At 33.7% G+C, this 27,507-nt stretch overlaps 1 protein-coding gene and 41 non-coding genes across 42 annotated transcripts; all 42 read left to right on the plus strand.

Annotated features, from left to right (window-relative positions):
• The first annotated feature begins 557 nt into the window (after positions 1-557).
• Positions 558-1,055, plus strand: LOC146132831 (uncharacterized). The gene has a single exon (XM_083397590.1). It carries the CDS (start codon positions 558-560, stop codon positions 1,053-1,055), a length of 498 nt encoding a protein of 165 aa, XP_083253716.1.
• Positions 1,056-1,448: 393 nt separating this feature from the next.
• Trnat-agu (transfer RNA threonine (anticodon AGU)) lies at positions 1,449-1,520 on the plus strand. The gene has a single exon. It is a non-coding gene; the product is annotated as a tRNA-Thr (tRNA).
• A 514-nt stretch (positions 1,521-2,034) lies between these two features.
• Positions 2,035-2,107, plus strand: Trnaa-agc (transfer RNA alanine (anticodon AGC)). Its single transcript has one exon. It is a non-coding gene; the product is annotated as a tRNA-Ala (tRNA).
• Positions 2,108-2,321: 214 nt separating this feature from the next.
• Positions 2,322-2,411, plus strand: Trnai-uau (transfer RNA isoleucine (anticodon UAU)). The gene is given in 2 exon segments: positions 2,322-2,359; positions 2,376-2,411. It is a non-coding gene; the product is annotated as a tRNA-Ile (tRNA).
• Positions 2,412-2,590: 179 nt separating this feature from the next.
• On the plus strand, positions 2,591-2,661 carry Trnat-agu (transfer RNA threonine (anticodon AGU)). Its single transcript has one exon. It is a non-coding gene; the product is annotated as a tRNA-Thr (tRNA).
• Positions 2,662-3,479: 818 nt separating this feature from the next.
• On the plus strand, positions 3,480-3,569 carry Trnai-uau (transfer RNA isoleucine (anticodon UAU)). The gene is given in 2 exon segments: positions 3,480-3,517; positions 3,534-3,569. It is a non-coding gene; the product is annotated as a tRNA-Ile (tRNA).
• A 177-nt stretch (positions 3,570-3,746) lies between these two features.
• Positions 3,747-3,821, plus strand: Trnat-agu (transfer RNA threonine (anticodon AGU)). Its single transcript has one exon. It is a non-coding gene; the product is annotated as a tRNA-Thr (tRNA).
• Positions 3,822-4,652: 831 nt separating this feature from the next.
• Positions 4,653-4,742, plus strand: Trnai-uau (transfer RNA isoleucine (anticodon UAU)). Its single transcript is given in 2 exon segments — positions 4,653-4,690; positions 4,707-4,742. It is a non-coding gene; the product is annotated as a tRNA-Ile (tRNA).
• A 181-nt stretch (positions 4,743-4,923) lies between these two features.
• Trnat-agu (transfer RNA threonine (anticodon AGU)) lies at positions 4,924-4,995 on the plus strand. The gene has a single exon. It is a non-coding gene; the product is annotated as a tRNA-Thr (tRNA).
• A 1,099-nt stretch (positions 4,996-6,094) lies between these two features.
• Trnat-ugu (transfer RNA threonine (anticodon UGU)) lies at positions 6,095-6,166 on the plus strand. Its single transcript has one exon. It is a non-coding gene; the product is annotated as a tRNA-Thr (tRNA).
• An 828-nt stretch (positions 6,167-6,994) lies between these two features.
• Positions 6,995-7,086, plus strand: Trnai-uau (transfer RNA isoleucine (anticodon UAU)). The gene is given in 2 exon segments: positions 6,995-7,034; positions 7,051-7,086. It is a non-coding gene; the product is annotated as a tRNA-Ile (tRNA).
• Positions 7,087-7,870: 784 nt separating this feature from the next.
• On the plus strand, positions 7,871-7,943 carry Trnaa-agc (transfer RNA alanine (anticodon AGC)). Its single transcript has one exon. It is a non-coding gene; the product is annotated as a tRNA-Ala (tRNA).
• A 306-nt stretch (positions 7,944-8,249) lies between these two features.
• Trnat-agu (transfer RNA threonine (anticodon AGU)) lies at positions 8,250-8,321 on the plus strand. Its single transcript has one exon. It is a non-coding gene; the product is annotated as a tRNA-Thr (tRNA).
• A 1,468-nt stretch (positions 8,322-9,789) lies between these two features.
• Trnat-agu (transfer RNA threonine (anticodon AGU)) lies at positions 9,790-9,864 on the plus strand. The gene has a single exon. It is a non-coding gene; the product is annotated as a tRNA-Thr (tRNA).
• Positions 9,865-10,962: 1,098 nt separating this feature from the next.
• Positions 10,963-11,034, plus strand: Trnat-agu (transfer RNA threonine (anticodon AGU)). Its single transcript has one exon. It is a non-coding gene; the product is annotated as a tRNA-Thr (tRNA).
• An 826-nt stretch (positions 11,035-11,860) lies between these two features.
• On the plus strand, positions 11,861-11,952 carry Trnai-uau (transfer RNA isoleucine (anticodon UAU)). Its single transcript is given in 2 exon segments — positions 11,861-11,900; positions 11,917-11,952. It is a non-coding gene; the product is annotated as a tRNA-Ile (tRNA).
• A 1,082-nt stretch (positions 11,953-13,034) lies between these two features.
• Trnai-uau (transfer RNA isoleucine (anticodon UAU)) lies at positions 13,035-13,126 on the plus strand. The gene is given in 2 exon segments: positions 13,035-13,074; positions 13,091-13,126. It is a non-coding gene; the product is annotated as a tRNA-Ile (tRNA).
• Positions 13,127-13,307: 181 nt separating this feature from the next.
• Positions 13,308-13,379, plus strand: Trnat-agu (transfer RNA threonine (anticodon AGU)). The gene has a single exon. It is a non-coding gene; the product is annotated as a tRNA-Thr (tRNA).
• An 826-nt stretch (positions 13,380-14,205) lies between these two features.
• Trnai-uau (transfer RNA isoleucine (anticodon UAU)) lies at positions 14,206-14,297 on the plus strand. Its single transcript is given in 2 exon segments — positions 14,206-14,245; positions 14,262-14,297. It is a non-coding gene; the product is annotated as a tRNA-Ile (tRNA).
• Positions 14,298-14,477: 180 nt separating this feature from the next.
• On the plus strand, positions 14,478-14,549 carry Trnat-agu (transfer RNA threonine (anticodon AGU)). Its single transcript has one exon. It is a non-coding gene; the product is annotated as a tRNA-Thr (tRNA).
• Positions 14,550-16,019: 1,470 nt separating this feature from the next.
• Trnat-agu (transfer RNA threonine (anticodon AGU)) lies at positions 16,020-16,094 on the plus strand. Its single transcript has one exon. It is a non-coding gene; the product is annotated as a tRNA-Thr (tRNA).
• A 530-nt stretch (positions 16,095-16,624) lies between these two features.
• On the plus strand, positions 16,625-16,697 carry Trnaa-agc (transfer RNA alanine (anticodon AGC)). Its single transcript has one exon. It is a non-coding gene; the product is annotated as a tRNA-Ala (tRNA).
• A 223-nt stretch (positions 16,698-16,920) lies between these two features.
• Positions 16,921-17,012, plus strand: Trnai-uau (transfer RNA isoleucine (anticodon UAU)). Its single transcript is given in 2 exon segments — positions 16,921-16,960; positions 16,977-17,012. It is a non-coding gene; the product is annotated as a tRNA-Ile (tRNA).
• A 180-nt stretch (positions 17,013-17,192) lies between these two features.
• On the plus strand, positions 17,193-17,264 carry Trnat-agu (transfer RNA threonine (anticodon AGU)). Its single transcript has one exon. It is a non-coding gene; the product is annotated as a tRNA-Thr (tRNA).
• A 531-nt stretch (positions 17,265-17,795) lies between these two features.
• Trnaa-agc (transfer RNA alanine (anticodon AGC)) lies at positions 17,796-17,868 on the plus strand. The gene has a single exon. It is a non-coding gene; the product is annotated as a tRNA-Ala (tRNA).
• Positions 17,869-18,364: 496 nt separating this feature from the next.
• Positions 18,365-18,436, plus strand: Trnat-agu (transfer RNA threonine (anticodon AGU)). The gene has a single exon. It is a non-coding gene; the product is annotated as a tRNA-Thr (tRNA).
• Positions 18,437-19,262: 826 nt separating this feature from the next.
• On the plus strand, positions 19,263-19,354 carry Trnav-uac (transfer RNA valine (anticodon UAC)). The gene is given in 2 exon segments: positions 19,263-19,302; positions 19,319-19,354. It is a non-coding gene; the product is annotated as a tRNA-Val (tRNA).
• Positions 19,355-19,534: 180 nt separating this feature from the next.
• Positions 19,535-19,606, plus strand: Trnat-agu (transfer RNA threonine (anticodon AGU)). The gene has a single exon. It is a non-coding gene; the product is annotated as a tRNA-Thr (tRNA).
• Positions 19,607-20,137: 531 nt separating this feature from the next.
• Trnaa-agc (transfer RNA alanine (anticodon AGC)) lies at positions 20,138-20,210 on the plus strand. The gene has a single exon. It is a non-coding gene; the product is annotated as a tRNA-Ala (tRNA).
• Positions 20,211-20,706: 496 nt separating this feature from the next.
• Positions 20,707-20,778, plus strand: Trnat-agu (transfer RNA threonine (anticodon AGU)). The gene has a single exon. It is a non-coding gene; the product is annotated as a tRNA-Thr (tRNA).
• Positions 20,779-21,605: 827 nt separating this feature from the next.
• Positions 21,606-21,697, plus strand: Trnai-uau (transfer RNA isoleucine (anticodon UAU)). The gene is given in 2 exon segments: positions 21,606-21,645; positions 21,662-21,697. It is a non-coding gene; the product is annotated as a tRNA-Ile (tRNA).
• A 180-nt stretch (positions 21,698-21,877) lies between these two features.
• Positions 21,878-21,949, plus strand: Trnat-agu (transfer RNA threonine (anticodon AGU)). The gene has a single exon. It is a non-coding gene; the product is annotated as a tRNA-Thr (tRNA).
• An 831-nt stretch (positions 21,950-22,780) lies between these two features.
• Positions 22,781-22,870, plus strand: Trnai-uau (transfer RNA isoleucine (anticodon UAU)). Its single transcript is given in 2 exon segments — positions 22,781-22,818; positions 22,835-22,870. It is a non-coding gene; the product is annotated as a tRNA-Ile (tRNA).
• Positions 22,871-23,050: 180 nt separating this feature from the next.
• Positions 23,051-23,122, plus strand: Trnat-agu (transfer RNA threonine (anticodon AGU)). The gene has a single exon. It is a non-coding gene; the product is annotated as a tRNA-Thr (tRNA).
• A 531-nt stretch (positions 23,123-23,653) lies between these two features.
• Positions 23,654-23,726, plus strand: Trnaa-agc (transfer RNA alanine (anticodon AGC)). The gene has a single exon. It is a non-coding gene; the product is annotated as a tRNA-Ala (tRNA).
• Positions 23,727-23,953: 227 nt separating this feature from the next.
• On the plus strand, positions 23,954-24,043 carry Trnai-uau (transfer RNA isoleucine (anticodon UAU)). The gene is given in 2 exon segments: positions 23,954-23,991; positions 24,008-24,043. It is a non-coding gene; the product is annotated as a tRNA-Ile (tRNA).
• A 180-nt stretch (positions 24,044-24,223) lies between these two features.
• On the plus strand, positions 24,224-24,295 carry Trnat-agu (transfer RNA threonine (anticodon AGU)). The gene has a single exon. It is a non-coding gene; the product is annotated as a tRNA-Thr (tRNA).
• An 816-nt stretch (positions 24,296-25,111) lies between these two features.
• On the plus strand, positions 25,112-25,201 carry Trnai-uau (transfer RNA isoleucine (anticodon UAU)). Its single transcript is given in 2 exon segments — positions 25,112-25,149; positions 25,166-25,201. It is a non-coding gene; the product is annotated as a tRNA-Ile (tRNA).
• A 707-nt stretch (positions 25,202-25,908) lies between these two features.
• Trnai-uau (transfer RNA isoleucine (anticodon UAU)) lies at positions 25,909-26,000 on the plus strand. Its single transcript is given in 2 exon segments — positions 25,909-25,948; positions 25,965-26,000. It is a non-coding gene; the product is annotated as a tRNA-Ile (tRNA).
• Positions 26,001-26,180: 180 nt separating this feature from the next.
• Positions 26,181-26,252, plus strand: Trnat-agu (transfer RNA threonine (anticodon AGU)). The gene has a single exon. It is a non-coding gene; the product is annotated as a tRNA-Thr (tRNA).
• Positions 26,253-27,084: 832 nt separating this feature from the next.
• On the plus strand, positions 27,085-27,174 carry Trnai-uau (transfer RNA isoleucine (anticodon UAU)). Its single transcript is given in 2 exon segments — positions 27,085-27,122; positions 27,139-27,174. It is a non-coding gene; the product is annotated as a tRNA-Ile (tRNA).
• Positions 27,175-27,353: 179 nt separating this feature from the next.
• On the plus strand, positions 27,354-27,425 carry Trnat-agu (transfer RNA threonine (anticodon AGU)). The gene has a single exon. It is a non-coding gene; the product is annotated as a tRNA-Thr (tRNA).
• Positions 27,426-27,507: the final 82 nt, after the last annotated feature.

Genomic DNA, 27,507 nt, shown 5'->3' on the forward strand with positions numbered 1-27,507 from the left:
TACGGCTGTTTATTGTACGGCTATCGACTGGTGATACCTGCTAAGCTTCAGCACGAAGTACTCGGGTTGTTGCACCAAAGTCATTTGGGAATGCAGAAAATGAAGCAACTGGCCAGAACAGCGGTTTATTGGCCAAATATTGACAAAGACATCATGGATATTTGTCGCAAATGTCATAGTTGTGCCGAGCATCAAAATGCTCCACCAAAATCTTTATTTCATCCATGGATTCTACCCGAAAAACCTTGGTCTCGGGTACATGTGGATCATGCCATCAACTTTATGGGCCACAATTGGCTGGTCATGATCGATGCTTATTCAAAGTATCCATGCATCCATATGACGCAGTCTATTACAGCAAAATCGACTGCGGATCTTTTAGAGACTGATTTTTCTCACCGACTGACAACGCTCCGATGTTTACATCTGATGAGTTCAAAACTTACTGCAAGGAAAGGGGAATGGTTCACCTTACTGGAGCTCCTTACCATGCTGCGACAAATGGCGCAGCTGAACGTCTTGTTCAGACTTTCAAACAGGCTTTGAGAAAGTCTGGAATGCCTCCGAAGCAAGCGATAGTGGAATTTCTCATGCAATATCGCAGGACGCCGACTGGTAACGGGTATTCTCCTAGTCAACTTCTCAATAACCGTCAGATGCGCACAAAGGTGGACTCACTTTTTCCTTCACCGCCACACATTGCCCAAGGACGGTTATCAAGTGAAACGTCACGCGCAAACGCTAAAAAACATCGCTTTGCACAAAGTTCGTACAAGGTTGGAATGCCGTGCTACGCTTTGTATCATGGACCTAAGCACAACCATGACCCACGCTGGGTTCCAGCCGTTGTGACGGAAGTTCACGGCACCCGAATGGTCACTGTGAAGGTGATACCTCAGGGACAACTGTGGCGCCGCCACATTGACCAGCTCCGTCCGCGACACGCATCTCCCGAAGATGAAAATCCCGGTGAACTTCCAACGCCGGTGAATGATGACGCTCATATCGATGACGGGCCTTCCGGTGATTTACCGGTATCATCCCAGACCGACTAATGCGCGACGGTCTAATCGACGCGGCAAGCCTCCGCAACGTTTTTGTTGTTAATGTCGTGATATTGTTATTGCGCAGCTTTGTAATTTTGTTGGGGAGGTGTTAAGTATTACGCATTTTGAGCCATGTACTGTAGTCGTTTCGCACCCTACGGCTTAATTACGTTATTCGCATTCTTGTGCTGATTGCTGATTGATTACAGTGCTATTGTGCTGCTATGCTAATTGATTTCTTTGCTACTTAAACCGTGGTTGGTTTCGTTTCATTGCATATTACTTCACTGCTCTGATCACGAATACAACAGTTTCAGTTTGCATTTCATTGAAAATTGTTTCAACTTTGCGAACGCTATCTTATCTTATCGAAAATTTTTAAGAAAGTCTTCTCTGCACGGCGGCGCCATGGCTAAGTGGTAAAGCGCCTGTCTAGTAAACAGGAGATCCTGTGTTCGATCCCCAGTGGTGCCTTACGGAATTACATTTTACCGATCAACTAATTCGCAATAATGATGAAATATTTCGAGCAACTGCTCTATTTCAATCATTGCTTTAAACAACAAGGTAAACACTACAAAAATCATTTGTGTTAAAGCAAACTAGTAATGTTTTACTAAACTTAACAACTTTCGTTTTAATCAAGTAAAATTTGTAAACTTTAATTTGGTTGGCTGTAAACAAAAAACAAAATTTAAGATCAATACATATTTCAATGGAATGAATCATGTTGAACAAAGTTGTACAAAGCAGGTAATAATTCTCATTACTATTATTTAGTCAACTGTATAATGAATGCTATGAGATGAACTGGAGATTTTTGAAACAGAAATAGGTTCAGCACGATTATAGTTATTTCTTATTCTTTTTTTTAATATTCTGACGTAGTTTATTCGGTAAACATCAGAATAAATTTATATCATCCCGGATAAAACATGACTGATTAAAGTATTTCTTGATGGACATGTATTAATGCACAGCTCTCATCGGGGATGTAGCTCAGATGGTAGAGCGCGCGCTTAGCATGTGCGAGGTACCGGGATCGATACCCGGCATCTTCAATCCTTTATATTTTGTGCAGTTTGATCATAGATGATTTGAAATATACAAGTTTTTGTTCTATCGATTATTTTTACATTAAATCCATCAATAATTTGGTTGTTTAATTAATTCATGTTTTAGTCGAACAAGTTTTTGTTGTAATAAATTATTTCGTACTAGTTCCAAAACTTATATATCTCAAATTTGAAAGATAACAGAAATTCGTTGTACAGCGCTCCAGTGGCGCAATCGGTTAGCGCGCCGTACTTATTCAGTAGTAGCGGAGAAATGCGGAGGTTGTGAGTTCGAGCCTCACCTGGATCAGAAATATTTTGTCAACTTCAAGGGGCCAAGTATAGTTATTACTTGTAGATAAATCGACATGTTGCAAAACTTCTCAATCTTCGGTTAGTTTCAGTTTGCATTTCATTGAAAATTGTTACAACTTTGCGAACGCTACCTTATCTTATCGAAAATTGTTTAGAAAGAGTTATTTGCACGGCGGCGCCATAGCTTAGGGGTAAAGCGCCTGTCTAGTAAACAGGAGATCCTGGTTCGATCCCCACTGGTGCCTTACGGAATTACATTTTACCGGAAAAATAATTCGCAATAATGATGAAATATTTCGAGCAACTGTTCTATTTCAACCATTGCTTTAAACGACAAGGTAAACACTACAAAAATCATTTTTGTTAAATGTTTTACTAAACTTAACAACTTTCGTTTTATTCAAGAAAAATTTGTAAACTTTAATTTGGTTGGCTGTAAACAAAAAACAAAATTTAAGATCAATACATTTCTCAATGGAATCCTAGCACTAATACAATGAATCATGTTGAACAAAGTTGAACAAAGAAGATAATAATTCACATTACTAATATTTAGTCAACTGTATAATGAATGCTATGAGATGAACTGGAGATTTTTAAAACAGAAATAGTTTCAGCACGATTATAGTTATTTCTTATTCTTTTTTTTATATTCTGACGTAGTTTATTCGGTAAACATCAGAATAAATTTACATCATCCCTCATAAAACATGACTGATTAAAATATTTCTTGATGAACATGTATTAATGCATAGCTCTCATCGGGGATATAGCTCAGATGGTATAGCGCTTACTTAGCATGTGCGAGGTACCGGGATCGATACTGGGCATCTCCAATCCTTTATATTTTGTGCAGTTTGATCATAGATGATTTGAAATGTACAATTTTTTGTTCTATCGATTATATTTACATTAAATCCATAAATAATTTGGTTGTTTAATTAATTCATGGTTTAGTCGAACAAGTTTTTGTTGTAATGAATTATTTCGTACTAGTTCCAAAACTTATATGTATTGAAATTTTATCTAAAATTTGAAAGATAACAGAAATTTGTTGTACAGCGCTCCAGTGGCGCAATCGGTTAGCGCGCCGTACTTATACAATAGTAGCGAAGAAATGCGGAGGTTGTGAGTTCGAGCCTCACCTGGAGCAGAAATATTTTGTCAACTTCAAGGGGCCAAGTATAGTTATTACTTGAAGTTTAAAATCGACCTGTTGCAAAACTTCTCAATCTTCGGTTAGTTTCAGTTTGCATTTCATTGAAAATTTTACAACTTTGCGAACGCTATCTTATCTTATCGAAATTTTTTTAGAAAGTCTTCTCTGCACGGCGGAGCCATGGCTAAGTGGTAAAGCGCCTGTCTAGTAAACAGGAGATCCTGTGTTCGATCCCCAGTGGTGCCTTACGGAATTACATTTTACCGATCAACTAATTCGCAATAATGATGAAATATTTCGAGCAACTGCTCTATTTCAATCATTGCTTTAAACAACAAGGTAAACACTACAAAAATCATTTGTGTTAAAGAAAACTAGTAATGTTTAACTAAACTTAACAACTTTCGTTTTAATCAAGTAAAATTTGTAAACTTTAATTTGGTTGGCTGTAAACAAAAAACAAAATTTAAGATCAATACATATTTCAATGGAATCCTAGCACTAATACAATGAATCACGTTGAACAAAGTTGTACAAAGCAGGTAATAATTCTCATTACTATTATTTAGTCAATTGTATAATGAATGCTATGAGATGAACTAGAGATTTTTAAAAAAGAAATAGTTTCAGCAAGATTATAGTTATTTCTTATTCTTTTTTTTAATATTCTGACGTAGTTTATTCGGTAAACATCAGAATAAATTTACATCATCCCGGATAAAACATGACTGATTAAAATATTTCTTGATGAACATGTATTAATGCTTAGCTCTCATCGGGGATATAGCTCAGATCGTATAGCGCGCGCTTAGCATGTGCGAGGTACCGGGATCGATACTTGGCATCTCCAATCCTTTATATTTTGTGCAGTTTGATCATAGATGATTTGAAATGTACAAGTTTTTGTTCTATCGATTATTTTTACATTAAATCCATAAATAATTTGGTTGTTTAATTAATTCATGGTCTAGTCGAACAAGTTTTTTTTGTAATGAATTATTTCGTACTAGTTCCAAAACTTATCTGTTTTGAAATTTTATCTAAAATTTGAAAGATAACAGAAATTTGTTGTACACCGCTCCAGTGGCGCAATCGGTTAGCGCGCCGTACTTATACAATAGTAGCGGAGAAATGCGGAGGTTGTGAGTTCGAGCCTCACCTGGAGCAGAAATATTTTGTCAACTTCAAGGGGCCAAGTATAGTTATTACTTGTAGTTTAAAATCGACCTGTTGCAAAACTTCTCAATCTTCGGTTAGTTTCAATTTGCATTTCATTGAAAATTGTTACAACTTTGCGAATGCTATGTTATCGTATCGAAATTTTTTTAGAAAGACTTCTCTGCACGGCGGCTCCATGGCTAAGTGGTAAAGCGCCCGTCTAGTAAACAGGAGATCCTGGGTTCGATCCCCAGTGGTGCCTTACGGAATTACATTTTACCGAAAAAATAATTCGCAATAATGATGAAATATTTAGAGCAACTGTTCTATTTCAATCATTGCTTTAAACGACAAGGTAAACACTACAAAAATCATTTGTGTTAAATAAACTAGTAATGTTTTACTAAACTTAACAACTTTCGTTTTATTCCAATATATTTTGTAAACTTTAATTTGGTTGGCTGTAAGCATAAAACAAAAGTTAAGATTAATACATTTCTCAATGGAATCCTAGCACTAATACAATGAATCATGTTGAACAAAGTTATACAAAGCATGCAATAATTCTCATTACTAATATTCATCAACTGTATAATGAATGCTATGAGATGAACTGGTGATTTTTAAAACTGAAATAGGTTCAGCGCGATTATAGTTATTTCTCATTCTATTTTTTGGTATTCGGACGTAGTTTATTCGGAAAATATCAGAATAAATTTATATCACCCCGGATAAAACATGACTCATTAAAGTATTTCTTGATGAACATGTATTAATGCATAGCTCTCATCGGGGATGTAGCTCAGATGGTAGAGCGCGCGCTTAGCATGTGCGAGGTACCGGGATCGATACCCGGCATGTCCAATACTTTATATGTTGTCCAGTTTGATCATAGATGATTTGAAATATACAAGTTTTTGTTCCATCGATTATTTTTGCATTAAATCCATACATAATTTGGTTGTTTCATTAATTCATGTTTTAGTCGAACAAGTTTTTGTTGTAATAAATTATTTCGTACTAGTTCCAAACTTATATGTTTTTAAATTTTATCTAAAATTTGAAAGATAACAGAAATTTGTTGAACAGCACTCCAGTGGCGCTATCGGTTAGCGCGCCGTACTTATACAATAGTAGCGGAGAAAAGCGGAGGTTGTAAGTTCGAGCCTCACCTGGATTAGAAATATTTTGTCAACTTCAAGGGGCCAAGTATAGTTATTACTTGTACTTTAAAATCGACCTGTTGCAAAACTTCTCAAACTTCGGTTAGTTTCAGTTTGCATTTCATTGAAAATTGTTACAACTTTGCGAACGCTACCTTATCTTATCGAAAGTAGTTTAGACAGCCTTCTTTGCACGGCGGCGCCATGGCTTAGTTGTAAAGCGCCTGTCTTGTAAACAGGAGATCCTGGGTTCGATCCCCAGTGGTGCCTCACGGTATTACAATTTTTCGAAAAAATGATTCGCAAAAATGATGAAATATTTCGAGCAACTTTTCTATTTCAATCATTGCTTTAAACGACAAGGTAAACACTACAAAAATCATTTTTGTTAAAGCAAATAGTAACGTTTTACTAAACTTAACAACTTTCGTTTTATTCAAGTAAAACTTGTAAATTTTAATTTGGTTGGCTGTAAACAAACAACAAAATTTAAGATTAATACATTTCTTAATGGAATCCTCTCACTAATACAATGAATCATGTTGAACAAAGTTGTACAAAGCAGATAATAATTCTCATTACTAATATTTAATCAACTGTATAGTGAATGCTATGAGATGAACTGGAGATTTTTAAAACAGAAATAGGTTCAGCATGATTATAGTTATTTCTTGTTCATTTTTTTTCTATTCTGACGTAGTTTATTCGGTAAACATCAGAATAAATCTATATCATCCCGGATAAAAAATGACTGATTAAAGTATTTCTTGATGAACATGTATTAATGCATAGCTCTCATCGGGGATGTAGTTCAGATGGTAGAGCACGCGCTTAGCATGTGCGAAGTACCGGGATCGACACCCGGCATCTCCAATCCTTTATATTTTGTGCAGTTTCATCATAGATGATTTGAAATATACAAGTTTTTGTTCTATCGATTATTTTTACATTAAATCCATAAATAATTTGGTTGTTTAATTAATTCATGTTTTAGTCGAACAAGTTTTTGTTGTAATAAATTATTTCGTACTAGTTCCAAAACTTATATGTTTTTAAATTTTATCTAAAATTTGAAAGATAACAGAAATTTCTTGTACAGCTCTCCAGTGGCGCAATCGGTTAGCGCGCCGTACTTATACAATAGTAGCGGAGAAATGCGGAGGTTGTGAGTTCGAGCCTCACATGGAGCAGAAATATTTTGTCAACTTCAAGGGGCCAAGTATAGTTATTACTTGTAGTTTAAATCGACCTGTTGCAATACTTCTCAATCTTCGGTTAGTTGCAGTTTGCATTTCATTGAAAATTGTTACAACTTTGCGAACGCCACCTTATCTTGACGAAAATTGTTTAGAAAGTCTTCTTTGCACGGCGGGGTCATGGCTTAGTGGTAAAGCGCCCGTCTAGTAAACAGTAGATCCTGGGTTCGACCCCCAGTGGTGCCTCACGGTATTACAATTTATCGAAAAAATAATTCGCAAAAATGATGAAATATTTCGAGCAACTGCTCTATTTCAATCATTGATTTAAACGACAAGGTAAACACTACAAAAATCATTTTTTGTTGAATAAACTAGTAATGTTTTACTAAACTTAACAACTTTCGTTTTATTCAAGTAAAATTTGTAAACTTTAATTTGGTTAGCTGTAAACAAAAAACAAAATATAAGATTAATACATTTCTCAATGGAATCCTAGCACTAATACAATGAATCATGTTGAACAAAGTTGTACAAAGCAGGTAATAATTCTCATTACTAATATTTAGTCAACTGTATAATAAATGCTATGAGATGAACTGGTGATTTTTAAAACAGATATAGGTTCAGCGCGATTATAGTTATTTCTTATTCATTTTTTTTTGTATTCTGATGTAGTTTATCCGGAAAATATCAGAATAAATTAATATCACCCCGGATAAAACATGACTGATTAAAGTATTTCTTGATGAACATGTATTAATGTATTGCTCTCATCGGGGATGTAGCTCAGATGGTAGAGCGCGCGCTTAGCATGTGCGAGGTACCGGGATCGATACCCGGCATCACCAATCCTTTTATTTTGTGCAGTTTGATCATAGATGATTTGAAATATACAAGTTTTTGTTCTATCGATTATTTTTACATTAAATCCATAAATAATTTGGTTGTTTACGTAATTCATGTTTTAGTCGAACAAGTGTTTGTTGTAATAAATTATTTCGTACTAGTTCCAAACTTATGTGTTTTTAAATTTTATCTAAAAAACTTCTCAATCTGCGGTTAGTTTCAGTTTGCATTTCATTGAAAATTGTTACAACTTTGCGAACGCTATCTTATCTTATCGAACATTGTTTAGAAAGTCTACGTTGCACGGCAGCGCCATGGCTTAGTGGTAAAGCGCCTGTCTAGTAAACAGGAGATCCTGGGTTTGATCCCCAGTGGTGCCTTACGGAATTACATTTTACCGAAAAAATAATTCGCAATAATGATGAAATATTTCGAGCAACTGCTCTATTTCAATCATTGCTTTAAACGACAAGGTAAACACTACAAAAATCATTTGTGTTAAATAAAGTGGTAATGTTTTACTAAACTTAACAACTTTCGTTTCATTCAAGTAAAATTTGTAAACTTTAATTTGGTTAGCTGTAAACGAAAAACAAAATTTAGGTTTAATACATTTCTCAATGGAATCCTAGCACTAAAATAATGAATCCTGTTGAACCAAGTTCTACAAAGCAGGTAATAAATCACACTACTATTATTTAGTCAACTGTATAATGAATGCTATGAGATGAACTGGAGATTTTTAAAACAGAAATAATTTCATTTTACCGAAAAAATAATTCGCAATAATGATGAAATATTTCGAGCAACTTTTCTATTTCAATCATTGCTCTAAACGACAAGGTAAACACTACAAAAATCATTTGTGTTAAATAAACTAGTAATGTTTTACTAAACTTAACAACTTTCGATTTAATCCAATAAATTTTGTAAACTTTAATTTGGTTGGCTGTAAGCATAAAACAAAAGTTAAGATTAATACATTTCTCAATGGAATCCTAGCACTAATACAATGAATCATGTTGAACAAAGTTATACAAAGCATGTAATAATTCTCATTACTAATATTTAGTCAACTGTATAATGAATGATATGAGATGAACTGGTGATTTTTAAAACAGAAATAGGTTCAGCGCGATTATAGTTTTTTCTTATTCATTTTTTTTTGTATTCTGACGTAGTTTATTCGGAAAATATCAGAATAAATTTATATCACCCCGGATAAAACAGGTCTGATTAAAGTATTTCTTGATGAACTTGCATTATTGGATAGCTCTCATCGTGGTTGTAGCTCAGATGGTAGAGCGCGCGCATAGCATGTGCGAGGTACGGGGATCGATGCCCGGTATCTCCAATCCTTTATATTTTGTGCAGTTTGATCATAGATGATTTGAAATATACAAGTTTTTGTTCTATCGATTATTTTTACATTAAATCCATAAATAATTTGGTTGTTTAATTAATTCATGTTTTAGTCGAACAATTTTTGGTGTAATGAATTATTTCGTACTAGTTCCAAAATTTATATGTTTTTAAATTTTATCAAAAATTTGAAAGATAACAGAAATTTCTTGTACAGCGCTTCATTGGCGCAATCGGTTAGCGTGCCGTACTTATGCAATAGTAGCGGAGAAATGCGGAGGTTGTGAGTTCGAGTCTCACCTTGAGCAGAAATATTTTGTCAACTTCAAGGGGCCAAGTATAGTTATTACTTGTAGTTTAAAATCGACATGTTGCAAAACTTCTCAATCTTCGGTTAGTTTCAGTTTGCATTTCATTGAAAACAGTTACAACTTTGCAAACGCTATCTAATCTAATCGAAAGTAGTTTAGAAAGTCTACGTTGCACGGCAACGCCATGGCTTAGTGGTAAAGCGCCTGTCTAGTAAACAGGAGATCCTGGGTTCGATCCCCAGTGGTGCCTTACAGAATTACATTTTACCGAAAAAATAATTCGCAATAATGATGAAATATTTCGAGCAACTGCTCTATTTCAATCATTGCTTTAAACGACAAGGTAAACACTACAAAAATCATTTGTATTAAATAAAGTGGTAATGTTTTACTAAACTTAACAACTTTCGTTTCATTCAAGTAAAATTTGTAAACTTTAATTTGGTTAGCTGTAAACGAAAAACAAAATTTAGGTTTAATACATTTCTCAATGGAATCCTAGCACTAAACTAATGAATCCTGTTGAACCAAGTTGTACAAAGCAGATATTAATTCTCATTACTAATATTTAATCAACTGTATAGTGAATGCTATGAGATGAACTGGAGATTTTTAAAACAGAAATAGGTTCAGCATGATTATAGTTATTTCTTGTTCATTTTTTTTATATTCTGACGTAGTTTATTCGGTAAACATCAGAACAAATCTATATCATCCCGGATAAAAAATGACTGATTAAAGTATTTCTTGATGAACATGTATTAATGCATAGCTCTCATCGGGGATGTAGCTCAGATTGTAGAGCGCGCGCTTAGCATGTGCGAGGTACCGGGATCGATACCCGGCATCTCCAATCCTTTATATTTTGTGCAGTTTGATCATAGATGATTTGAAATATACAAGTTTTGTTCCATCGATTATTTTTACATTAAATCCATAAATAATTTGGTTGTTTAATTAATTCATGTTTTAGTCGAACAATTTTTGTTGGAATGAATGTTTCGTACTAGTTCCAAAATTTATATGTTTTTAAATTTTATCAAAAATTTGAAAGATAACAGAAATTTGTTGTACAGCGCTTCATTGGCGCAATCGGTTAGCGTGCCGTACTTATGCAATAGTAGCGGAGAAATGCGCAGGTTGTGAGTTCGAGCCTCACCTTGAGCAGAAATATTTTGTCAACTTCAAGGGGCCAAGTATAGTTATTACTTGTAGTTTAAAATCGACATGTTGCAAAACTTCTCAATCTTCGGTTAGTTTCAGTTTGCATTTGATTGAAAACAGTTACAACTTTGCAAACGCTATCTAATCTTATCGAAATTTTTTTAGAAAGTCTTCTTTGCACGGGGGCGCCATGGCTTAGTGGTAAAGCGCCTGTCCAGTAAACAGGAGATCCTGGGATCGATCCCCTATGGTGCCTTACTGAATTTCATTTTACCGAAAAAATAATTCGCAATAATGATGAAATATTTCGAGCAACTTTTCTATTTCAATCATTGCTTTAAACGACAAGGTAAACACTACAAAAATCATTTGTGTTAAATAAAGTGGTAATGTTTTACTAAACTTAACAACTTTCGTTTCATTCAAGTAAAATTTGTAAACTTTAATTTGGTTAGCTGTAAACGAAAAACAAAATTTAGGTTTAATACATTTCTCAATGGAATCCTAGCACTAAAATAATGAATCCTGTTGAACCAAGTTCTACAAAGCAGGTAATAAATCTCACTACTATTATTTAGTCAACTGTATAATGAATGCTATGAGATGAACTGGAGATTTTTAAAACAGAAATAGGTTCAGCACGATTATAGTTATTTCTTATTCATTTTTGATATATTCTGACGTAGTTTATTCGGTAAACATCAGAATAAATTTATATCATCTTGGATCAAACATGACTGATTAAAGTATTTCTTGATGAACATGTATTAATGCATAGCTGTCATCTGGGATGTAGTTCAGATGGTAGAGCGCGCGCTTAGCATGTGCGAGGTACCGGGATCGATACCCTGCATCTCCAATCCTTTATATTTTGTGCAGTTTGATCATAGATGATTTGAAATATACAAGTTTTTGTTCTATCGATTATTTTTACATTAAATCCATAAATAATTTGGTTGTTTAATTAATTCATGTTTAGTCGAACAAGTTTTTGTTGTAATAAATTATTTCGTACTAGTTCCAAAACTTATATGTTTTTAAATTTATTTAAAATTTGAAAGATAACAGAAGTTTGTTGTACAGCTCTCCAGTGGCGCAATCGATTAGCGCGCCGTACTTATACAATAGTAGCGGAGAAATGCGGAGGTTGTGAGTTCGAGCCTCACCTGGAGCAGAAATATTTTGTCAACTTCAAGGGGCCAAGTATAGTTATTACTTGTAGTTTAAAATCGACATGTTGCAAAACTTCTTAATCTTCGGTTAGTTGCAGTTTGCATTTCATTGAAAATTGTTACAACTTTGCGAACGCCACCTTATCTTGACGAAAATTGTTTAGAAAGTCTTGTTTGCACGGCGGGGCCATGGATTAGTGGTAAAGCGCCTGTCCAGTAAACAGGAGATCCTTGGTTCGACCCCCAGTGGTGCCTCACGGTATTACAATTTACCGAAAAAATAATTCGCAAAAATGATGAAATATTTCGAGCAACTGCTCTATTTCAATCATTGATTTAAACGACAAGGTAAACACTACAAAAATCATTTTTTGTTAAATAAACTAGTAATGTTTTACTAAACTTAACAACTTTAGTTTTATTCGAGTAAAATTTGTAAACATTAATTTGGTTGGCTGTAAACAAAAAACAAAATATAAGATTAATACATTTCTCAATGGAATCCTAGCACTAATACAATGAATCATGTTGAAAAAAGTTGTACAAAGCAGGTAATAATTCTCATTACTAATATTTAGTCAACTGTATAATAAATGCTTTGAGATGAACTGGTGATTTTTAAAACAGAAATAGGTTCAGCACGATTATAGTTATTTCTTATTCATTTTTGATATATTCTGACGTAGTTTATTCGGTAAACATCAGAATAAATTTATATCATCCCGGATAAAACAGGACTGATTAAAGTATTTCTTGATGAACATGTATTAATGCATAGCTCTCATCGGGGATGTAGCTCAGATGGTAGAGCGCGCGCTTAGCATGTGCGAGGTACCGGGATCGATACCCTGCATCTCCAATCCTTTATAATTTGTGCAGTTTGATCATAGATGATTTGAAATATACAAGTTTTTGTTCTATCGATTATTTTTACATTAAATCCATAAATAATTTGGTTGTTTAATTAATTCATGTTTTATTCGAACAAGTTTTTGTTGTAATGAATTATTTCGTACTAGTTCCAAAACTTATATGTTTTTAAATTTTATCTAAAATTTGAAAGATAACAGAAATTTCTTGTACAGCTCTCCAGTGGCGCAATCGGTTAGCGCGCCGTACTTATACAATAGTAGCGGAGAAATGCGGAGGTTGTGAGTTCGAGCCTCACCTGGAGCAGAAATATTTTGTCAACTTCAAGGGGCCAAGTATAGTTATTACTTGTAGTTTAAAATCGACATGTTGCAAAACTTCTCAATCTTCGGTTAGTTTCAGTTTGCATTTCATTGAAAACAGTTACAAGTTTGCAAACGCTATCTAATCTAATCGAAATTTTTTTAGAAAGTCTTCTTTGCACGGCGGCGCCATGGCTTAGTGGTAAAGCGCCTGTCCAGTAAACAGGAGATCTTGGGATCGATCCCCTGTGGTGCCTTACGGAATTTCATTTTACCGAAAAAATAATTCGCAATAATGATGAAATATTTCGAGCAACTTTTCTATTTCAATCATTGCTTTAAACGACAAGGTAAACACTACAAAAATCATTTGTGTTAAATAAAGTGGTAATGTTTTACTAAACTTAACAACTTTAGTTTCATTCAAGTAAAATTTGTAAACTTTAATTTGGTTAGCTGTAAACGAAAAACAAAATTTAGGTTTAATACATTTCTCAATGGAATCCTAGCACTAAAATAATGAATCCTGTTGAACCAAGTTCTACAAAGCAGGTAATAAATCTCACTACTATTATTATGTCAACTGTATAATGAATGCTATGAGATGAACTGGAGATTTTTAAAACAGAAATAGGTTCAGCACGATTATAGTTATTTCTTATTCATTTTTGATATATTCTGACGTAGTTTATTCGGTAAACATCAAAATAAATTTATATCATCTTGGATCAAACATGACTGATTAAAGTATTTCTTGATGAACATGTATTAATGCATAGCTGTCATCTGGGATGTAGTTCAGATGGTAGAGCGCGCGCTTAGCATGTGCGAGGTACCGGGATCGATACCCTGCATCTCCAATCCTTTATATTTTGTGCAGTTTGATCATAGATGATTTGAAATATACAAGTTTTTGTTCTATCGATTATTTTTACATTAAATCCATAAATAATTTGGTTGTTTAATTAATTCATGTTTAGTCGAACAAGTTTTTGTTGTAATAAATTATTTCGTACTAGTTCCAAAACTTATATGTTTTTAAATTTATTTAAAATTTGAAAGATAACAGAAATTTGTTGTACAGCTCTCCAGTGGCGCAATCGATTAGCGCGCCGTACTTATACAATAGTAGCGGAGAAATGCGGAGGTTGTGAGTTCGAGCCTCACCTGGAGCAGAAATATTTTGTCAACTTCAAGGGGCCAAGTATAGTTATTACTTGTAGTTTAAATCGACCTGTTGCAAAACTTCTTAATCTTCGGTTAGTTGCAGTTTGCATTTCATTGAAAATTGTTACAACTTTGCGAACGCCACCTTATCTTGACGAAAATTGTTTAGAAAGTCTTGTTTGCACGGCGGGGCCATGGCTTAGTGGTAAAGCGCCTGTCCAGTAAACAGGAGATCCTTGGTTCGACCCCCAGTGGTGCCTCACGGTATTACAATTTACCGAAAAAATAATTCGCAAAAATGATGAAATATTTCGAGCAACTGCTCTATTTCAATCATTGATTTAAACGACAAGGTAAACACTACAAAAATCATTTTTTGTTAAATAAACTAGTAATGTGTTACTAAACTTAACAACTTTAGTTTTATTCAAGTAAAATTTGTAAACTTTAATTTGGTTGGCTGTAAACAAAAAACAAAATATAAGATTAATACATTTCTCAATGGAATCCTAGCACTAAAATAATGAATCCTGTTGAACCAAGTTCTACAAAGCAGGTAATAAATCACACTACTATTATTTAGTCAACTGTATAATGAATGCTATGAGATGAACTGGAGATTTTTAAAACAGAAATAATTTCATTTTACCGAAAAAATAATTCGCAATAATGATGAAATATTTCGAGCAACTTTTCTATTTCAATCATTGCTCTAAACGACAAGGTAAACACTACAAAAATCATTTGTGTTAAATAAACTAGTAATGTTTTACTAAACTTAACAACTTTCGATTTAATCCAATAAATTTTGTAAACTTTAATTTGGTTGGCTGTAAGCATAAAACAAAAGTTAAGATTAATACATTTCTCAATGGAATCCTAGCACTAATACAATGAATCATGTTGAACAAAGTTATACAAAGCATGTAATAATTCTCATTACTAATATTTAGTCAACTGTATAATGAATGATATGAGATGAACTGGTGATTTTTAAAACAGAAATAGGTTCAGCGCGATTATAGTTTTTTTCTTATTCATTTTTTTTTTATATTCTGACGTAGTTTATTCGGAAAATATCAGAATAAATTTATATCACCCCGGATAAAACAGGTCTGATTAAAGTATTTCTTGATTAACATGTATTAATGCATAGCTCTCATCGTGGTTGTAGCTCAGATGGTAGAGCGCGCGCATAGCATGTGCGAGGTACGGGGATCGATACCCGGTATCTCCAATCCTTTATATTTTGTGCAGTTTGATCATAAATGATTTGAAATATACTAGTTTTTGTTCTATCGATTATTTTTACATTAAATCCATAAATAATTTGGTTGTTTAATTAATTCATGTTTTAGTCGAACAATTTTTGTTGTAATGAAATATATCTTACTAGTTCCAAAACTTATATGTTTTTAAATTTTATCTAAAATTTGAAAGATAACAGAAATTTGTTGTACAGCGCTCCAGTGGCGCAATCGGTTAGCGCGCCGTACTTATACAATAGTAGCGGAGAAATGCGGAGATTGCGAGTTCGAGCCTCACCTGAAACAGAAATATTTTGTCAACTTCAAGGGGCCAAGTATAGTTATTTCTTGTAGTTAAAATCGACCTGTTGCAAAACTTATCAATCTTCGGTTAGTTGCAGTTTGCATTTCATTGAAAATTGTTACAACTTTGCGAACGCCACCTTATCTTGACGAAAATTGTTTAGAAAGTCTTCTTTGCACGGCGGAGCCATGGCTTAGTAGTAAAGCGCCTGTCTAGTAAACAGGAGATCCTGGGATCGATCCCCAGTGGTGCCTTACGGAATTACATTTTACCGAAAAAATAATTCGCAATAATGATGAAATATTTCGAGCAACTGTTCTATTTCAATCATTGCTTTAAACGACAAGGTAAACACTACAAAAATCATTTGTGTTAAATAAACTAGTAATGTTTTACTAAACTTAACAACTTTCGTTTTATTCCAATATATTTTGTAAACTTTAATTTGGTTGGCTGTAAGCATAAAACAAAAGTTAAGATTAATACATTTCTCAATGGAATCCTAGCACTAATACAATGAATCATGTTGAACAAAGTTGTACAAAGCAGATAATAATTCTCATTACTAATATTTAATCAACTGTATAGTGAATGCTATGAGATGAACTGGAGATTTTTAAAACAGAAATAGGTTCAGCATGATTATAGTTATTTCTTGTTCATTTTTTTTCTATTCTGACGTAGTTTATTCGGTAAACATCAGAATAAATCTATATCATCCCGGATAAAAAATGACTGATTAAAGTATTTCTTGATGAACATGTATTAATGCATAGCTCTCATCGGGGATGTAGCTCAGATGGTAGAGCGCGCGCTTAGCATGTGCGAGGTACCGGGTTCGATACCCGGCATCTCCAATCCTTTATATGTTGTGCAGTTTGATCATAGATGATTTGAAATATACAAGTTTTTGTTCTATCGATTATTTTTACATTAAATCCATAAATAATTTGGTTGTTTAATTAATTCATGTTTAGTCGAACAAGTTTTTGTTGTAATAAATTATTTCGTACTAGTTCCAAAACTTATATGTTTTTAAATTTATTTAAAATTTGAAAGATAACAGAAATTTGTTGTACAGCTCTCCAGTGGCGCAATCGATTAGCGCGCCGTACTTATACAATAGTAGCGGAGAAATGCGGAGGTTGTGAGTTCGAGCCTCACCTGGAGCAGAAATATTTTGTCAACTTCAAGGGGCCAAGTATAGTTATTACTTGTAGTTTAAATCGACCTGTTGCAAAACTTCTGAATCTTCGGTTAGTTGCAGTTTGCATTTCATTGAAAATTGTTACAACTTTGCGAACGCCACCTTATCTTGACGAAAATTGTTTAGAAAGTCTTGTTTGCACGGCGGGGCCATGGCTTAGTGGTAAAGCGCCTGTCCAGTAAACAGGAGATCCTTGGTTCGACCCCCAGTGGTGCCTCACGGTATTACAATTTACCGAAAAAATAATTCGCAAAAATGATGAAATATTTCGAGCAACTGCTCTATTTCAATCATTGATTTAAACGACAAGGTAAACACTACAAAAATCATTTTTTGTTAAATAAACTAGTAATGTTTTACTAAACTTAACAACTTTAGTTTTATTCAAGTAAACTTTGTAAACATTAATTTGGTTGGCTGTAAACAAAAAACAAAATATAAGATTAATACATTTCTCAATGGAATCCTAGCACTAATACAATGAATCATGTTGAAAAAAGTTGTACAAAGCAGGTAATAATTCTCATTACTAATATTTAGTCAACTGTATAATAAATGCTTTGAGATGAACTGGTGATTTTTAAAACAGAAATAGGTTCAGCACGATTATAGTTATTTCTTATTCATTTTTGATATATTCTGACGTAGTTTATTCGGTAAACATCAGAATAAATTTATATCATCCCGGATAAAACAAGACTGATTAAAGTATTTCTTGATGAACATGTATTAATGCATAGCTCTCATCGGGGATGTAGCTCAGATGGTAGAGCGCGCGCTTAGCATGTGCGAGGTACCGGGATCGATACCCGGCATCTCCAATCCTTTATATTTTGTGCAGTTTGATCATAGATGATTTGAAATATACAAGTTTTTGTTCCATCGATTATTTTTACATTAAATCCATAAATAATTTGGTTGTTTAATTAATTCATGTTTTAGTCGAACAATTTTTGTTGGAATGAATGTTTCGTACTAGTTCCAAAATTTATATGTTTTTAAATTTTATCAAAAATTTGAAAGATAACAGAAATTTGTTGTACAGCGCTTCATTGGCGCAATCGGTTAGCGTGCCGTACTTATGCAATAGTAGCGGAGAAATGCGGAGGTTGTGAGTTCGAGCCTCACCTTGAGCAGAAATATTTTGTCAACTTCAAGGGGCCAAGTATAGTTATTACTTGTAGTTTAAAATCGACATGTTGCAAAACTTCTCAATCTTCGGTTAGTTTCAGTTTGCATTTCATTGAAAATAGTTACAACTTTGCAAACGCTATCTAATCTAATCGAAATTTTTTTAGAAAGTCTTCTTTGCACGGCGGCGCCATGGCTTAGTGGTAAAGCGCCTGTCCAGTAAACAGGAGATCCTGGGATCGATCCCCTGTGGTGCCTTACGGAATTTCATTTTACCGAAAAAATAATTCGCAATAATGATGAAATATTTCGAGCAACTTTTCTATTTCAATCATTGCTTTAAACGACAAGGTAAACACTACAAAAATCATTTGTGTTAAATAAAGTGGTAATGTTTTACTAAACTTAACAACTTTCGTTTCATTCAAGTAAAATTTGTAAACTTTAATTTGGTTAGCTGTAAACGAAAAACAAAATTTAGGTTTAATACATTTCTCAATGGAATCCTAGCACTAAAATAATGAATCCTGTTGAACCAAGTTCTACAAAGCAGGTAATAAATCTCACTACTATTATTTAGTCAACTGTATAATGAATGCTATGAGATGAACTGGAGATTTTTAAAACAGAAATAGGTTCAGCACGATTATAGTTATTTCTTATTCATTTTTGATATATTCTGACGTAATTTATTCGGTAAACATCAAAATAAATTTATATCATCTTGGATCAAACATGACTGATTAAAGTATTTCTTGATGAACATGTATTAATGCATAGCTGTCATCTGGGATGTAGTTCAGATGGTAGAGCGCGCGCTTAGCATGTGCGAGGTACCGGGATCGATACCCTGCATCTCCAATCCTTTATATTTTGTGCAGTTTGATCATAGATGATTTGAAATATACAAGTTTTTGTTCTATCGATTATTTTTACATTAAATCCATAAATAATTTGGTTGTTTAATTAATTCATGTTGAGTCGAACAAGTTTTTGTTGTAATAAATTATTTCGTACTAGTTCCAAAACTTATATGTTTTTAAATTTATTTAAAATTTGAAAGATAACAGAAATTTGTTGTACAGCTTTCCAGTGGCGCAATCGATTAGCGCGCCGTACTTACACAATAGTAGCGGAGAAATGCGGAGGTTGTGAGTTCGAGCCTCACCTGGAGCAGAAATATTTTGTCAACTTCAAGGGGCCAAGTATAGTTATTACTTGTAGTTTAAATCGACCTGTTGCAAAACTTCTTAATCTTCGGTTAGTTGCAGTTTGCATTTCATTGAAAATTGTTACAACTTTGCGAACGCCACCTTATCTTGACGAAAATTGTTTAGAAAGTCTTGTTTGCACGGCGGGGCCATGGCTTAGTGGTAAAGCGCCTGTCCAGTAAACAGGAGATCCTTGGTTCGACCCCCAGTGGTGCCTCACGGTATTACAATTTACCGAAAAAATAATTCGCAAAAATGATGAAATATTTCGAGCAACTGCTCTATTTCAATCATTGATTTAAACGACAAGGTAAACACTACAAAAATCATTTTTTGTTAAATAAACTAGTAATGTTTTAGTAAACTTAACAACTTTAGTTTTATTCAAGTAAAATTTGTAAACATTAATTTGGTTGGCTGTAAACAAAAAACAAAATATAAGATTAATACATTTCTCAATGGAATCCTAGCACTAATACAATGAATCATGTTGAAAAAAGTTGTACAAAGCAGGTAATAATTCTCATTACTAATATTCAGTCAACTGTATAATAAATGCTTTGAGATGAACTGGTGATTTTTAAAACAGAAATAGGTTCAGCACGATTATAGTTATTTCTTATTCATTTTTGATATATTCTGACGTAGTTTATTCGGTAAACATCAGAATAAATTTATATCATCCTGGATCAAACAAGACTGATTAAAGTATTTCTTGATGAACATGTATTAATGCATAGCTCTCATCGGGGATGTAGCTCAGATGGTAGAGCGCGCGCTTAGCATGTGCGAGGTACCGGGATCGATACCCGGCATCTCCAATCCTTTATATTTTGTGCAGTTTGATCATAGATGATTTGAAATATACAAGTTTTTGTTCCATCGATTATTTTTACATTAAATCCATAAATAATTTGGTTGTTTAATTAATTCATGTTTTAGTCGAACAATTTTTGTTGGAATGAATGTTTCGTACTAGTTCCAAAATTTATATGTTTTTAAATTTTATCAAAAATTTGAAAGATAACAGAAATTTGTTGTACAGCGCTTCATTGGCGCAATCGGTTAGCGTGCCGTACTTATGCAATAGTAGCGGAGAAATGCGGAGGTTGTGAGTTCGAGCCTCACCTTGAGCAGAAATATTTTGTCAACTTCAAGGGGCCAAGTATAGTTATTACTTGTAGTTTAAAATCGACATGTTGCAAAACTTCTCAATCTTCGGTTAGTTTCAGTTTGCATTTCATTGAAAACAGTTACAACTTTGCAAACGCTATCTAATCTAATCGAAATTTTTTTAGAAAGTCTTCTTTGCACGGCGGCGCCATGGCTTAGTGGTAAAGCGCCTGTCCAGTAAACAGGAGATCCTGGGATCGATCCCCTGTGGTGCCTTACGGAATTTCATTTTACCGAAAAAATAATTCGCAATAATGATGAAATATTTCGAGCAACTTTTCTATTTCAATCATTGCTTTAAACGACAAGGTAAACACTACAAAAATCATTTGTGTTAAATAAAGTGGTAATGTTTTACTAAACTTAACAACTTTCGTTTCATTCAAGTAAAATTTGTAAACTTTAATTTGGTTAGCTGTAAACGAAAAACAAAATTTAGGTTTAATACATTTCTCAATGGAATCCTAGCACTAAAATAATGAATCCTGTTGAACCAAGTTCTACAAAGCAGGTAATAAATCTCACTACTATTATTTAGTCAACTGTATAATGAATGCTATGAGATGAACTGGAGATTTTTAAAACAGAAATAGGTTCAGCACGATTATAGTTATTTCTTATTCATTTTTGATATATTCTGACGTAGTTTATTCGGTAAACATCAGAATAAATTTATATCATCTTGGATCAAACATGACTGATTAAAGTATTTCTTGATGAACATGTATTAATGCATAGCTGTCATCTGGGATGTAGTTCAGATGGTAGAGCGCGCGCTTAGCATGTGCGAGGTACCGGGATCGATACCCTGCATCTCCAATCCTTTATATTTTGTGCAGTTTGATCATAGATGATTTGAAATATACAAGTTTTTGTTCTATCGATTATTTTTACATTAAATCCATAAATAATTTGGTTGTTTAATTAATTCATGTTTTAGTCGAACAAGTTTTTGTTGTAATAAATTATTTCGTACTAGTTCCAAAATTTATATGTTTTTAAATTTATTTAAAATTTGAAAGATAACAGAAATTTGTTGTACAGCTCTCCAGTGGCGCAATCGATTAGCGCGCCGTACTTATACAATAGTAGCGGAGAAATGCGGAGGTTGTGAGTTCGAGCCTCACCTGGAGCAGAAATATTTTGTCAACTTCAAGGGGCCAAGTATAGTTATTACTTGTAGTTTAAATCGACCTGTTGCAAAACTTCTTAATCTTCGGTTAGTTGCAGTTTGCATTTCAATGAAAATTGTTACAACTTTGCGAACGCCACCTTATCTTGACGAAAATTGTTTAGAAAGTCTTGTTTGCACGGCGGGGCCATGGCTTAGTGGTAAAGCGCCTGTCCAGTAAACAGGAGATCCTTGGTTCGACCCCCAGTGGTGCCTCACGGTATTACAATTTACCGAAAAAATAATTCCCAAAAATGATGAAATATTTCGAGCAACTGCTCTATTTCAATCATTGATTTAAACGACAAGGTAAACACTACAAAAATCATTTTTTGTTAAATAAACTAGTAATGTTTTACTAAACTTAACAACTTTAGTTTTATTCAAGTAAAATTTGTAAACATTAATTTGGTTGGCTGTAAACAAAAAACAAAATATAAGATTAATACATTTCTCATTGGAATCCTAGCACTAATACAATGAATCATGTTGAAAAAAGTTGTACAAAGCAGGTAATAATTCTCATTACTAATATTTAGTCAACTGTATAATAAATGCTATGAGATGAACTGGTGATTTTTAAAACAGAAACAGGTTCAGCACGATTATAGTTATTTCTTATTCATTTTTGATATATTCTGACGTAGTTTATTCGGTAAACATCAGAATAAATTTATATCATCCTGGATCAAACAAGACTGATTAAAGTATTTCTTGATGAACATGTATTAATGCATAGCTGTAATCTGGGATGTATTTCAGATGGTAGAGCGCGCGCTTAGCATGTGCGAGGTACCGGGATTGATACCCGGCAGCTCCAATCCTTTATATTTTGTGCAGTTTGATCATAGATGATTTGAAATATACAAGTTTTTGTTCTATCGATTATTTTAGCATTAAATCCATAAATAGTTTGGTTGTTTAATTAATTCATGCTTTAGTCGAACAAGTTTTTGTTGTAATAAATTATTTCGTACTAGTTCCAAAACTTATATGTCTTTAAATTTTATCTAAAATTTGAAAGATAACAGAAATTTGTTGTACAGCGCTCCAGTGGCGCAATCGGTTAGCGCGCCGTACTTATACAATAATAGCGGAGAAATGCGGAGGTTGTGAGTTCGAGCCTCACCTGGAGCAGAAATATTTTGTCAACTTCAGGGGGCCAAGTATAGGGATTACTTGTAGTTTAAATCGACATGTTGCAAAACTTCTCAATCTTCGGTTAGTTTCAGTTTGCATTTCATTGAAAATTGTTACAACTTTGCGGACGCTATCTTATCTTATCGAAAATTGTTTAGAGAGTCATCTTTGCACGGCGGGGCCATGGCTTAGTGGTAAAGCGCCTGTCTAGTAAACAGGAGATCCTGGGTTCGACCCCCAGTGGTGCCTTAGGGAATTAAATTTTATCGAAAAATAATTCGCAATAATGATGAAATATTTCGAGCAACTGCTCTATTTCAATCAGAGATTTAAACGACAAGGTAAACACTACAAAAATTATTTTTTGTTTAATAAACTAGTAATGTTTTACTAAACTTAACAATTTTCGTTTTATTCAAGTAAAATTAGTAAACTTTAATTTGGTTGGCTCTAAACAAAAAAACATAATATAAGATTAATACATTTCTCAATGGAATCCTAGCACTAATACAATGAATCATGTTGAACAAAGTTGCACAAAGCAGGTAACAATTCTCATTGCTAACATTTAGTCAACTGTATAATGAATGCTATAAGATGAACTGGAGATTTTTAAAACAGAAATAGGTTCAGCATGATTATAGTTGTTTCTTGTTCATTTTTTTTTTATTCTGACGTAGTTTATTCGGTAAACATCAGAATAAATCTATATCATCCCGGATAAAAAATGACTGATTAAAGTATTTCTTGATGAACATGTATTAATGCATAGCTCTCATCGGGGATGTAGCTCAGATGGTAGAGCGCGCGCTTAGCATGTGCGATGTACCGGGATCGATACCCGGCATCTCCAATCCTTTATATTTTGTGCAGTTTGATCATAGATGATTTGAAATATACAAGTTTGTGTTCTATCGATTATTTTAGCATTAAATCCATAAATAGTTTGGTTGTTTAATTAATTCATGTTTTAGTCGAACAAGTTTTTGTTGTAATGAATTATTTCGTACTAGTTCCAAAACTTATATGTCTTTAAATTTTATCTAAAATTTGAAAGATAACAGAAATTTGTTGTACAGCGCTCCAGTGGCGCAATCGGTTAGCGCCCCGTACTTATACAATAATAGCGGAGAAATGCGGAGGTTGTGAGTTCGAGCCTCACCTGGAGCAGAAATATTTTGTCAACTTCAGGGGGCCAAGTATAGTTATTACTTGTAGTTTAAATCGACATGATGCAAAACTTCTCAATCTTCGGTTAGTTTCAGTTTGCATTTCATTGAAAATTGTTACAACTTTGCGAACGCTATCTTATCTTATCGAAAATTGTTTAGAGAGTCATCTTTGCACCGCGGCGCCATGGCTTAGTGGTAAAGCGCCTGTCTAGTAAACAGATGATCCTTGGTTCGATCCCCAGTGTTGCCTTATGGAATTACATTTTATCGAAAAATAATTCGCAATAATGATGAAATATTTCGAGCCACTCTTCTACTTCAATCATTGCTTTAAACGACAAGGTAAACACTACAAAAATCAGTTTTGTTAAAGCAAACTAGTAATGTTTTACTAAACTTAACAACTTTCGTTTTATTCAAGTAAAATTTGTAAACTTTAATTTGGTGGGCTGAAAACAAAAAACAAAATTTAAGATCAATACATTTCTCAATGGAATCCAAGCACTCAAACAATGAATCATGTTGAACAAAGTTGTACAAAGCAGGTAATAATTCTCATTACTAATATTTTGTCAACTGTATAATGAATGCTATGAGATGAACTGGAGATTTTTAAAACAGAAATAGGTTCAGCACGATTATAGTTATTTCTTATTCTTTTTTTTTATATTCTGACGTAGTTTATTCGGTAAACATCAGAATAAATTTATATCATCCCGGATAAAACATGGCCGAATAAAGTATTTCTTGATGAACATGTATTATAGCATAGCTCTCATCGGGGATGTAGCTCAGATGGTAGAGCGCGCGCTTAGCATGTGGGAGGTACCGGGATCGATACCCGGCATCTCCAATCCATTATATTTTGCGCAGTTTGATCATAGATGATTTGAATTGTACAAGTTTATGTTCTATCGAATATTTTTACATTAAATCCATAGATAATTTGGTTGTTTAATTAATTCATGTTTTAGTCGAACAAGTTTTTGTTGTAATAAATTATTTCGTACTAGTTCCAAAACTTATATGTTAAAATTTGAAAGATAACAGAAATTTGTTGCACAGCGCTCCAGTGGCGCAATCGGTTAGCGCGCCGTACTTATACAATAGTAGCGGAGAAATGCGGAGGTTGTGAGTTCGAGCCTCACCTGAAACAGAAATATTCTGTCAACTTCAAGGGGCCAAGTATAGTTATTACTTGTAGTTAAAATCGACCTGTTGCAAAACTTCTCAATCTTCGGTTAGTTTCAGTTTGCATTTTATTGAAAATTGTTACCACTTTGCGAACGCTATCTTATCTTATCGAAAATTGTTTAGAAAGTTTTTTTGCACGGCGGCGCCATGGCTTAGTGGTGAAGCAACTGTCTAGTAAACAGGAGATCCTGGGTAGCTCTCATCTGGGATGTAGCTCAGATGGTAGAGCGCGCGCTTAGCATGTGCGAGGTACCGGGATCGATACCTGGCATCTCCAATCCTTTATATTTTGTGCAGTTTGATCATAGATGATTTGAAATATACAAGTTTTTGTTCTATCGATTATTTTCACATTAAATCCATAAATAATTTGGTTGTTTAAATAATTCATGTATTTGTCGAACAAGTTTTTGCGAGGTACCCGGATCGATACCCGGCATCTCCCATCCTTTATATTTTGCGCAGTTTGATCATAGATGATTTGAAATGTACAAGTTTTTGTTCTATCGATTATTTTTACATTAAATCCATAAATATTTTGGTTGTTTAATTAATTCATGTTTTAGTCGAACAAGTTTTTGTTGTAATAAATTATTTCGTACTAGTTCCAAAACTTATATGTTTTTAAATTTATTTAAAATTTGAAAGATAACAGAAATTTGTTGTACAGCTCTCGAGTGGCGCAATCGATTAGCGCGCCGTACTTATACAATAGTAGCGGAGAAATGCGGAGGTTGTGAGTTCGAGCCTCACCTGGAGCAGAAATATTTTGTCAACTTCAAGGGGCCAAGTATAGTTATTACTTGTAGTTTAAATCGACCTGTTGCAAAACTTCTTAATCTTCGGTTAGTTGCAGTTTGCATTTCAATGAAAATTGTTACAACTTTGCGAACGCCACCTTATCTTGACGAAAATTGTTTAGAAAGTCTTGTTTGCACGGCGGGGCCATGGCTTAGTGGTAAAGCGCCTGTCCAGTAAACAGGAGATCCTTGGTTCGACCCCCAGTGGTGCCTCACGGTATTACAATTTACCGAAAAAATAATTCGCAAAAATGATGAAATATTTCGAGCAACTGCTCTATTTCAATCATTGATTTAAACGACAAGGTAAACACTACAAAAATCATTTTTTGTTAAATAAACTAGTAATGTTTTACTAAACTTAACAACTTTAGTTTTATTCAAGTAAAATTTGTAAACATTAATTTGGTTGGCTGTAAACAAAAAACAAAATATAAGATTAATACATTTCTCAATGGAATCCTAGCACTAATACAATGAATCATGTTGAAAAAAGTTGTACAAAGCAGGTAATAATTCTCATTACTAATATTTAGTCAACTGTATGATAAATGCTATGAAATGAACTGGTGATTTTTAAAACAGAAATAGGTTCAGCACGATTATAGTTATTTCTTATTCATTTTTGATATATTCTGACGTAGTTTATTCGGTAAACATCAGAATAAATTTATATCATCCTGGATCAAACAAGACTGATTAAAGTATTTCTTGATGAACATGTATTAATGCATAGCTGTAATCTGGGATGTATTTCAGATGGTAGAGCGCGCGCTTAGCATGTGCGAGGTACCGGGATTGATACCCGGCAGCTCCAATCCTTTATATTTTGTGCAGTTTGATCATAGATGATTTGAAATATACAAGTTTTTGTTCTATCGATTATTTTGGCATTAAATCCATAAATAGTTTGGTTGTTTAATTAATTCATGCTTTAGTCGAACAAGTTTTTGTTGTAATAAATTATTTCGTACTAGTTCCCAAACTTATATGTCTTTAAATTTTATCTAAAATTTTGAAAGATAACAGAAATTTGTTGTACAGCGCTCCAGTGGCGCAATCGGTTAGCGCGCCGTACTTATACAATAATAGCGGAGAAATGCGGAGGTTGTGAGTTCGAGCCTCACCTGGAGCAGAAATATTTTGTCAACTTCGGGGGCCAAGTATAGTTATTACTTGTAGTTTAAATCGACATGTTGCAAAACTTCTCAATCTTCGGTTAGTTTCAGTTTGCATTTCATTGAAAATTGTTACAACTTTGCGGACGCTATCTTATCTTATCGAAAATTGTTTAGAGAGTCATCTTTGCACGGCGGGGCCATGGCTTAGTGGTAAAGCGCCTGTCTAGTAAACAGGAGATCCTGGGTTCGACCCCCAGTGGTGCCTTAGGGAATTAAATTTTATCGAAAAATAATTCGATATAATGATGAAATATTTCGAGCAACTGCTCTATTTCAATCAGAGATTT

The sequence above is a fragment of the Ascidiella aspersa genome, chromosome 9 (genome assembly GCF_963924565.1).
Source record: "Ascidiella aspersa chromosome 9, kaAscAspe10.2, whole genome shotgun sequence".
Lineage (NCBI taxonomy): Eukaryota > Metazoa > Chordata > Ascidiacea > Phlebobranchia > Ascidiidae > Ascidiella > Ascidiella aspersa.